Source organism: Berghia stephanieae, chromosome 2 (genome assembly GCF_034508935.2).
Source record: "Berghia stephanieae isolate SIO BIC M18660-M18661 chromosome 2, UCSD_Bste_1.3, whole genome shotgun sequence".
In the NCBI taxonomy this organism is placed as follows: domain Eukaryota; kingdom Metazoa; phylum Mollusca; class Gastropoda; order Nudibranchia; family Aeolidiidae; genus Berghia; species Berghia stephanieae.
In genome coordinates, this window is record NC_088361.1 from 29,502,728 (window position 1) to 29,514,497 (window position 11,770).

At 37.4% G+C, this 11,770-nt stretch overlaps 2 protein-coding genes across 2 annotated transcripts in view; both read right to left on the reverse strand.

Annotated features, from left to right (window-relative positions):
- Positions 1-5,091, reverse strand: part of LOC144964660 (uncharacterized) — a 35,874-nt gene extending 30,783 nt beyond the window's left edge. Inside the window, exon 1 of the mRNA XM_078899154.1 lies at positions 4,708-5,091. Coding sequence (XP_078755280.1) covers positions 4,708-4,921 — 214 coding nt within the window. The 5' untranslated portion in view covers positions 4,922-5,091. The remainder of the gene's footprint in view (positions 1-4,707) is intronic.
- A 3,753-nt stretch (positions 5,092-8,844) lies between these two features.
- Positions 8,845-11,770, reverse strand: part of LOC144963919 (uncharacterized) — a 12,721-nt gene continuing 9,795 nt past the window's right edge. The window contains exon 5 of the mRNA XM_078897864.1: positions 8,845-8,987. Coding sequence (XP_078753990.1) covers positions 8,845-8,987 — 143 coding nt within the window. The remainder of the gene's footprint in view (positions 8,988-11,770) is intronic.

An 11,770-nucleotide genomic window follows, 5' to 3' on the forward strand; every position in this document is an offset into this window, starting at 1 on the left:
AAAAATAGATTATAATTCGTATATCTTGTTCATTCCTCAGTTCATCAACTTTCACACAATTTTATATTAGGTTTTCATTACTATAAAAATCCATATAATGCTCTAGAATTTTAGAGAAAATTTCGGAAAGATATATTGCCTCACTATTGAAATATATCGATGAAAACACTGGTACCCCTATTGTACTTTTTTCAGGCGGTCACCTTATTGACCAACGTGAAAATTTAGGCATAACTCTTCTTACTGTGGTGTTTAACAAATAACTTCAATACTATGATTTACAATTATATATCCTTGACGGTTGGGTTGACAACTTTAAACTAAAAATAGAAAAGTGAATGTGCTAGAGGTCAAATCAATAGGGGGACCGGATTTTGGTCTCCCTATTGGTAAAGTACTGTAAAATGAACTAATAGGGGTACCAAAAGTCTCCCTATCCGGTATTAATACATATATATATATATATATATATATATATATATATATATATATATATATATATATATATATACACTCAAGCACGGAAATCTCGAACACGCAAATCTCGAAATCACGGAAATCTCAAACTCTGTACAATTCCCCGTTTTAATCCCTCTATTTTGCTAGTATTGGCAACACGGAAATCTCAAACACTTTCCGGGGCCAACATGGAAATCCTGAACATACTGGACTTTCCCTTGCGGTCCGTTGAATTTTTTTTTATTTTTTGCGAATTTTTTGTGTTGAACAGAAATGAAAGATACCATCGCTCTTCCCGTAGCACTAAGTGCCAGTTAACGTGTTACACGTGTGTGTGTGTGTGGCATATATTATGTGTTTGTGTGTGTGAGCATGCTGAACTGAGAGGGAATTGCGAAGCATGTTTGACCAGCACCAGCACACCACCCATGACTCCATCATTTCTTCACTTAATGGTACTTAATCTATGGTGCCAATACCATCGCAAATAAATGAACAGTACCGCAGGGATGGGGGACTCGGCAGTGATTGCCTTAGGCAGTAACTGTACGTATTAAAATGATACAAACAATTAGGGGTGGGGAAGGTGGGGCGAGACAAATGCCCTCCCTCTCTCTTTAGCCTGCTATGGGTAAGATGGTGTTAAGTGAGGAGTGATAGTGATAGTATTGATTTTAGGTACCGGATTCGTAGGTAATGACGTAGCGTGCTGAGTGTGTAATCCACAATGCGATATGCTGGCTTTGTCTTTTTTATCAAGCACACGCAGTGGGAATTGTCATTCCATTTCTGTAATTGAACTTGAACAAGACAAGACGCACTAAATACAACACCAGTGAAAACTCTCTTCATAATTTTGTAAAAGATGGCAGAGAAAAGGAACTTGAATTGTCTCACTATCGACTCTTAACAGAGTTCACAATAACGGAGAGTTATCATTTTATAATATGACTTTTATCAAGAAGCTAAGCCAAAGAATGCAACAACACACCCAACCATAGCAGAGTTAGGTATTGAGGGATACACTATAATAGCTAGCAGAGATTTTGAAACTTCCGGCAGAGGAGTATACTTATTGGTGAGAGAGAACCTCAAGGTTAACCCCATAGAGGAACTCACAGATCACGACTTTAGGGAGAGCGCTTGGTGCTCGATTGGAGTAACTGGACAAAGTCAGATACTAGTAGGAGTGATTTATCGGAGCCCAAATAGCACAGGAGAAAATAATGAGAGAATGTTGGAGATGATAAGGAGAGCATCACAAAAAAAGCATTCAGAGATAATTATTATGGGAGACTTCAACATGCCGGAACTGGAGTGGAAAGGGATGGACGAACCAAAAGAGGGAAGCCTGGAGGAAAGTTTCATAGAAACCATTGAAGATTGCTACCTACAACAGATAATAAAAGAACCCACGAGACAGAGAAAAAACCAAAAGCCCAACGTATTGGACTTGATATTGATGGAGGAAGAAAATGACATAATCGACCTAAGACTGAGCCACCCACTGGGAAAAAGCGACCATGCGACCATATTCCTAAAACTGAGGGCGACATCAGAGACTGTAGATGAAAAACTGACACTCAGATATAGGAAGGCTGATCTAGAGAGTATGAAAGAGGAACTGGGGCATATCAAATGGGAGGAAATACTAATCGAGGACACCGTAGGAAACAACTGGAGTAGATTTACCAGAGTACTTAACCAATGCTTCGAGAAAAACATCCGAAAAGCAGAGGGAACCGGGTTGGGAGAAGAAATCAACCTTGGATGACGCAGGAAGTGAGAGAGGCATTACGGAAGAAGAAGGCAGTAAATAGAAGATACTCTAGAAGCAAAAAGGAAGAGGATTGGGACAAATACAAAAGAGTGAGAAACGCAACTACTAAAATAGTCCGACAAGCGCATCAAAAGTATGAGAACAAGATAGCAGAGGAAACGAAAGAAAATCCTAAAGTATTCTGGAGTTATGTAAACAGTAAAATGAAGACAAGACAGGGAACCTGTGACATAAAAAAGAAGATGGCACTTGGGCATCTGAAGATGAAGACAAGGCAGAGGTGCTAAATCTCTTCTTTGCAAGTGTCTTTACAGTGGGAGAACCAGAAAAACTTGCCAGATATTGCTAAAACAAGTAATATAGATACTACACAATGGCCGATTACTGAAGAGAGAGTAATGAAGAGACTACAAAACCTAAAGGAGAGTAAATCACCTGGACCTGACAAACTTCATCCTTACATCCTAAAAAACTTAGCAGAGCAGCTAGTAGAACCCCTAACCAAGATATTTAACCAGTCGATGAAAGAAGGAAGACTACCAAGGGAATGGAAAGAAGCTAACGTCACAGCCATATTCAAGAAGGGAGACAGAAAAAATCCAGAAAACTACAGACCAGTGAGCCTGACATCTGTCGTCTGCAAGCTCATGGAACAGCTGATTAGAGAAGAAATGGTTGATCATATGACCAAGAACAAACTATTCAGCAAAGATCAACATGGTTTCATGGCGGGAAGGTCTACAGTAACAAACCTACTTGAAACAATGGATGACTGGACGAGAGACCTGGAATTAGGCAACAATTTAGATGTCATATACCTCGACTTCAGAAAGGCATTTGACAAAGTTCCACACTGGCGCCTAATCAGGAAATTGGAACAGTATCAAATTAATGATCAGACAGTCAAATGGGTCCGAGATTTCCTCAAAGATAGAAGACAAAAAGTGATAGTGAATGGAACAGCATCAACAGAGAGACTGGTAACAAGTGGAGTTCCACAAGGAAGTGTACTGGGACCAGTTCTCTTCCTGATTTATATCAATGACTTGCCAGACAATCTATCATCTAAATGTAAAATCTTTGCCGATGATACTAAGCTCTATGGAGTAGCTAATACAGAAGAAGAAAGAAACACCTTACAACAAGATTTGAAAAAGCTTGAAGAATGGTCCGAAATATGGCAGATGGAGTTCAATGTAGATAAATGTGCAGTTCTTCACCTAGGAAAAAACAACAGAGAAGCAAACTATATAATGAAAGAAAAACCCCTGCAGAAATCCAATGGGGAAAAAGACCTAGGAGTATTTATTGATAGGAAGCTAAACTTCAAGAAGCAAATTAAAGATGTTCAATCTAAGGCTAGTAAAACACTCGGAATAGTGAAAAGAAATTTCAAGAATCTGAAAACAAAACACATGACTACCATCTACAAGACTATGGTTAGATCAAAGCTGGAATATGCTAACTGCATACGGTATCCGAAGTTTGAGGGAGACAAAGACAGTTTGGAAAGAGTGCAAAGGAGAGCAACAAAACTTATCACACACCTGAAAGACAAAACATACTGTGAGAGATTGAAAGAATTAAATCTCCCGACCTTAGATTACAGGAGAAGAAGGGGAGATATGATCCAAACATATAAAATAGTAAAGGGAATAGACAGGGTAGAGGCAGGATTCCTTAAACCAAACAAGAACATTCAGACACGAGGAAACAGCAAGAAACTGAAAAAAGAACGTTTTAAAACAAATGAAAGAAGGAACTTTTTTTCATCTAGAATTGTAAATAACTGGAATAAACTACAAGAAACCACAGTATCAGCAAAAAATTTGAATAAATTCAAAGCAGAGTTGGAGATAAGCAACACCCTAGGAAACAAGTTCAATTATAAAAATTGGTCCAATCATTAATAGATGAGGAGGAGCGAAGGAGACTACACCAAGTCTAAAAGCTCTATACAGAGGTATCCAGGTATAGGTAGGTAAGACCACCCACTATTACCTTCCTCATATCCCATGTAAAATACTCAACATGGAAAACTCGAAAACACAGAAATATCGAACAAATAGGCCTGGTCCCGACTTGTTCGAGATGTCCGTGCTCGAGTGTTTATATATATATAAGGAGGAGAGAGAGAGAGAGAGAGAGATGGAGAGAGAGAGAGAGAGAGAGAGAGAGAGAGAGAGAGAGAGAGAGAGAGAGAGAGAGAGAAGGAGAGAGAGAGAGAAAATCAGCTCCGAACACCCTATTTACTTTTCATTCATTTATTTCCTATTTCTTAACCAATTGAACTCCCCTATTTTGGTAGACATAATAAAAGTTTTGCAACCCCAAAACCCTCCAAACAAAAAAAAATCCATTGTGGCAAGACAATTGCTGAGCATGATTGTGAGTGTCACACACCTAGGGCCACTTTCTTAAGAACCCCTCCCCCCAGAGCAAAGGGTGCATACCCAACTTTAAAATACCTTTGATATCTTTGGGATTTTCATGTTTAGCGAATGGCTTGTCTTTGACAGTTTCATAAAAAGTCTGGGGCTGTCTCTGTTGACTATTAGTGGAGTGATGAGGTGAACCACTTTCAGATTCCGTGGAGTGCCTTGACCTGTGGTGAAGACCTGTACCAGATGACTCACCAGCCGTCCTAATTGGAGAATTTCGATCAATAAGGAATGAAGTCATTGCATTGTTTATAAATTTAACATTAACTCATCAGTGTTGTCTTTCAACACAGGAATAACTATAAAGTGATGACGAAACCTTGAAAGATATCACGATTGGGAGTGTCGGTGTACTTGGTCAACCATCAACTTTTTAGTCTTCCACTAATTAATCAAGTATCGATTTGTTGTGACTTTATCGATTTAGATCGAAATGCTAGTGTGCGAACAGCTTGTTTTTTTCATGGGATAAACAAAAATCGTTTCAAATGTGTCGTATATATTTCAAAAAGAATAAGTTTTTTTGTTTTTTGATCTAATCATTAAAGCCAGACCAATTCCCCCATGAGAAATGTCATAACGTAAGCATGTATCCGACTACACAAAAATTAAGTAATGCTAAATCGAGTACAACTAGCAGTCAGCTGTGTTTGTTTACGCTCTGCAAATGGTTCCATACTTTTAATACGAATTCTTTGTTTTGTTTTGGTATTTTGGATTTTGTTGTGGGTTTTTTGGGGGTTTTTTTTTTTTTTGTTTGTTTGCTTGCTTGCTTTTTGTGTTGTGTGTGTGGCTTGTGGATTGTTTTGTTTTGTTTGGGGACTTTTGATTTTTTTTTTCAAATTGTTTTTTTAAAAATGTATTTCCCTTATTTCGTGTTTTTCCCCTTCTTGTGGAGGTTTGGTTTTGTTATGGGTGTTATGTGTGTGTGCGCACGCGTGTGAGTGTGTGTGTGTGTGTGCGCGCGCGTGTGTGCAATTAGTATCTAATTTTGTTTGTTTTGTTTTTTGTTGACTTCATTTATGTGATCTTTCATTGAAAGAGAGCTGTCCAATATATCAAGGTTTTTGGCCTTTTTGCGACTGACCGAGATCATCTCATTGCCGATTGAGGGGGAGGAGATGTGAATAGTCTCTGATCTGTGCTGCACAAGATAACTCCCGTTTATTCATGTAGGTTTGTGATTGTTCATCCATTTCTTGATTTAGCAACGGTGGCAACAGCATATATGTCTTCAGTTTCTTAGAGAGCAGATTAGATATTTGCTGGGACGGAAGTCTTATGCAACTGGGTGTCCTCTGCATACATGTGGTACGGGTACAGTCAGTATCACCTAATATTAAATTATACTGGATAGAGTACACCATGATCCCTCGTGACTTGTATATCAGACCCCGCGGTTTTTTGCATAAAATATTTCAAAATTTTGCAGAATAAAATAAGTAAATTTTGCAAAAATTTTGCCGGTTTCTAAATATGTTGTATCACACCTAACAACATGCAACTCGTGTAATAAAATATTCCCGTGGAATTACACAATTTCAAACTCAAAATTATGGGACAAAAAATGGCAAATTTTGCCATTAATTATGCTGATTTGGAAATAGACACAAAGTTGGGAAATCAAACTTACAATTTAAAAATTGCTGTCAATGACATTGCTATAATAAAGAAGTAAAAAATTAGGATATAGACGTCTAACCTTTTATTCAACCTAAATAAAAGGTCATATCCGAATTTTAAAAAAAAAAATTTAACAATGAAAGAATTCGTCAAAAATTTGCAAAACTTGCAGATTTTGCGGTTGCAATGCAAATCGGAAAATTTTCCCTAATTTCGCGGCCGCAAGCTGTGCAAAAAAAACCGCGGGATCAGGTATATAAATTATTTTCATTATTTGCACTCCACTTTATCATTTACTTCCCCAACTAGCCATGTGGAACCAAACTTTCAATTCCTCCAGAACAAGTCGCAAGGGTAGGCATACTTTTATATAAGCACTCTCAATCTTAATAAAAGCACTCTCGTTATAGTGCTTATTCACACCAGATTGAGGTAATGTGAGTCAATTGCATCACCAAAGGACTCAGCATCTAGGCTTTGTACACAACACTGCCAATACCGGTTAACTTTCATTGATTCTGCAGCTGACGGGGAGGCCCATCTAAAATCGAGTTGAATCCACACTGTATGAGACATAAAAAATGACATATCAATATCATTCAGGGGTGAGAATGACTGGTCACAAAAAAGGAGGAAATTTTTCATCGTGAAGATCATGACCCATCCATGCGACCATAACCTATAAACTTGAATTTCACTAAAATTTACTGAGATGCGATCCCAAATTTCTGACACGACTCGGTGGAATTTCAAACGTTGAAAGCGTAATTACAGCATTTGGTAGTTGTAGTAGGGATGATGATGTGGTGGTGGTTGTAGGGATGATGGTGTGGTGGTGGTCATAGTAGTAGTGGTGGTAGAGATGATGGTGTGGTGGTAGTGGCAGTAGTAGTGGTGGTGGTAGGGATGATGATGTGGTGGTGGTTGTAGTAGTAGTTGTGGTAAGGATGATGTGGTGTTATTTGTAGTAGTAGTGGTGCTAGGGATGATGGTGTGGTGGTTGTTGTAGTAGGAGTGGTGGTAGGGATATTATTCTTTATTTTTAAAAAGAAGAAAGAGAAATAGAAAGAAAGGCAAAGGGAAAGAGGGAAAAAAAAAAAAAAAGAGAGAGAGAGAGAGAGAGAAGAGAGGAGAGAGAGAGAGAGAGGAGAGAGAGAGAGAGAGAGAGAGAGAGAGATTAAAAAGACAATAGTTGCCTACAACAGAGAGAAAATCTAGACCCATTTGTCCCTCTCTTCCCCTTCAATCATCAACTAACTAATCAAAGAACACCACTGGTCTTCTGTGTCAATTGTGACATCTGGTGCCATTCTGTCTGGCCCGACGTCATGAAAACGGAACCGTCACCAAATTTCACGAGACTGAGCATAGGTGTCAAAATATGACATAGGACATAATGGTGATTTTGTGGTTTTGAGGAAAATGTTTGACACGGCAAATTCAGCGGAAAGCTTGAGAAATTCTCAAAATCCCGGATAATCACTGTTTATTTATCCAAAAAAAAAAATTGAAAAAGGAGGAATGTGATGGGGATGGGTGGAGATAAACTACAATTTAAGCGGAAATCCGCTTTTAGGCGGAAGATTCTCAGCCCTGAATAATGACTCCCACACCCACAATTATGTCTATATGACGTCAGTAGTTCAGCAGTTCTATGTCCCGTCTTGTCACAAAAGGCAAGCAATGTTAAGCATGATCAGAGGTTAGATGGTTGACGGTAAATGTTTAAAATTCTCACCTTTGCATTATTTCCTTGGGTAAGGCACTTTACACTTATTACCCCACTCGACTAGGAATGAGTAGGTACTTGGCTATAAGTATAAGAAGTATAAGCAATGACATATATTTTAGGAGTGTTAGTACAAAAAGGATGCCCAAGAGGCAATCTATACTGTATGAAATGGAAATATGGCCCATAATGGCCTGCTGGGTGAACAATAGAAGCATTGTTAAACTCTCTCTCTCTCTCTCTCTCTCTCTCTCTCTCTCTCTCTCTCTCTCTCTCTCTCTCTCTCTCTCTCTCTCTCTCTCTCTCTCTCTCTCTTTTTGCCCCTCTTTCCCTTTGCCTTTCTTTCTATTTCTCTTTTCTTCTTTTTTTTTTAAATAAAGAATAATATCCTACCACCACTCCTACTACAACCACCACCACACCATCATCCCTAGCACCACTACTACTACTACAAATAACACCACATCATCCCTACCACAACTACTACTACATCCACCACCACATCATCACCCCTGCCACCACCACTACTACTGCCACTACCACCACACCACCATCTCTACCATCACTACTACTATGACCAGCATGGTAAACCCATAAAAATGCGCTGTGTAAATGTTCCCATTTTTAAAGACTCCATTTAAAAGATCATCTTAACTTTAGATACCATACTCACAAATCATCAGTCAAAATTAAAGGGAATAAATAAACACGCATATTTAAATATATAACATTTTATTTATTCAAGGTGTAGTGTATATAATATATCTGATCTGTTCTTTATAATTAAATATCATTTCATCACAAGATCCAATCTACTTGGTGAGTATTTCCACGCCATCTTCAGTGATTAGTATTGTGTGCTCAAACTGGGCCGATCTACTGCCATCTAAAGTCACTGCAGTCCAGCCATCCTGTAGAATTTGAATGTTGGGGGAACCGTGGCAAATAATGGGTTCTGGAGATAGACACCAAGCATGACAAATAGTTCTTATTCTTATATTTATATCAGTCAATCAGTTAATTAAACTTGGATTGGTTGTGGTTTGATTTTAATGATTTAACTCTTTCTATATAGTCTATGCTCAATTTTAATATAACCTGATACATCTCCCCATAAAGTAACTCGAATACGATACCACATAGGGGTGAAGTAAATTCGAACTTCACCTCTAATGTGTTAAATTGGCAGATAATACTGAAAAAATCTCATTAAAGAAAAATAAAAAAATGAACCAATCCACAGAAACTATTTTATTATTCTAGATATCAATCTATTTAGTCTATATGTCAGAGAATTATTAGTCTTTGAAAGTAGCTATGACTAAGTAACAAATCTTGGGCTTGTGCTTGATGATTTAGACATGAAACTCATCAGACGCATTATCAGTTTCAATGATTTGTCATACATGTATATGCATCTGGATGATAGCAAGCTTTGTTATCCTGAATTCATTTAATTGTTCATAAAATTAAAGAGTGCTGCGAGTCGTCAGGATGTTTGAAGCAAAGTCAAAATAGGGTTAAATGAAGATAAAAAGAAATAGGCCCAATTTTTAAAAAATCATGTACCTTTACAAAATTTCTTCTTGGCTGATAAAATTTTATGCAGATCACATTGTACCAGCACTTTTGGCAATGGTCAATAAAAGGCTTGTTGTGATAAGTTTTACAAGTATATTAAAAAATAATAATAATAATTCAAATATGTGATCTTTCATCTCAAAATGGAATTATGTCCGAATGAACCAGATGCTAAATAGTCAAAGTAAATTTAAACTAATCAAAAATATGAAATACTGCAATTATTCTTTTCTATAAACCATGAACTCAACCAAGGTCTGAGATTTTGGCTAAAAATTCAGTTTCAAGCTATTAATCATCCCAACACACTTCAGTTTGAAGGTAATGGATCAAATATGTCAACACTGCTAAAGGATATTAATCCACAACCATATCATGAGGAACTGATGAAATATCTAACCTGACCTTTTTCATCAAAAGTCTTTAAAAAGATTGTTGCTAGTAACCTGCTGGAAAATGGAAAAAAATCATCTTAATATTGGACACAACTACAGTGCAACCTCTGGATAACGACACCCCTGAATAATGACAACACCTGGATAGCGACATTGACCTCTGGTCCCGATTGTTTTGCAATATGTTATTAGTAAGAAAAAAACCAAAATAGCGAAATACATTTTAGTAAAAACCCTGTTTAGCAACATTGTTATAACAATAATCGGAAGTTGGTACTGTGCTGGATATCGACCATTGTCATCTTTACTTTTAAACCGATAAAAAACGTTTTTTTTTCTCCCAATGAGATTGATTTGTTACCGACCAATCAGAACACATGTTTATACACTGCATGGAATCAGCATTTAACTCATATCAAACACGGCAAAAGAAGTGGATGGCACTCTCAAGGATCCATTGCCTTCCCTGGTTAGTGTTAGATACCTGTCTGAGGTCAGTGGAGGTTAAGGGGTATCAGCCAGTGCCTTGTCCAATGGGGACAATTATGGGTATTTAAGGTCTTATAATATGTTGGAATAGCGGGAAAACAATAATAATAATAATAATAATAATAATAATATATGGCATTTATATCGCACATTTTCATCACTGAATGATGCTCAATACATGTTACAAATAAATATACAAAAGTTACATGTATAAAACGTATACCACAATGATATCAATAGCGCAGTGTACATTGGACGAGACTGTTAGGGAGCGTTCACATATTACGTCATCAAAAATTTGCCCTTTTTAGACCCCCCCCCCCCCCTCCCCCAAGTCATCACTTGTCATCATTGACCTGACCCCCCCCCCCCTCCCCCAACAGATGATGACGTCATCTAATTTAATAAAAACTAAAAGATAACTTAAATTTCACAATATTTATTATTCATTTTTCAAACCATAAACATTGATTATCAACGTTTGATAAAACACATTCAGACATTTTATTAATTTCAGAAACTGTTGATAATTTATGTTTTACGATACAATGGGGACATAAATTTAAATTTGCAAAGATAAATCTAACAAACATTATTTAAAATTAGGCTACTTGGTGCAGGTGCTATTAAAAAAATTTCAGAAAGTGTAATTTAAAATAGTATAGGAGGCAAATTTATTTTATAGCATATTAGTCTTTTAGTGGAATGAATTTCTGTTTCAATTTCCAACACACAAATTAATTGATTCAAAAATGTTTCTGCCTTGGACTCTGGCAATGTACTATAAATAGTATCATCAATTTCATCTTCATCGTCATCACTTTCTCCCATTTGCTGTTCTTCTTGTATGCTGCATTTTCGTGAATGGTCTTTCATTGCTGTGATCGAGGAGTGATACAATGAACATTTAGGGCAAGTTCGCCTTTTGAGAAGTGATACCCCTTTCCCATCTTGTTTCTTGAGAGATGGGCAATACTCATCATAGCAATTTATCTTTAGCTGTTTTGAAAGGAACAAACTTTGAAATAGGCTTGATTTGACTATGTTTTGATGACATCATCTTGGGTCTGACCCCCCCCCCTCCCCCATGTCAACACATGTCAACATTTGGTAGACCCCCCTCCCCCCTAGCTGATGACGTAATATGTGAACGCTCCCTTAATGGTTGAAGTGAATATTGAGTTGTCGATCTCTGCTGTTTTGGTCGATGACAGATGATGGTATCGACGCGTGTTGTTTCTGTCGACCACCACGATTTTTACGTTCTTTACAA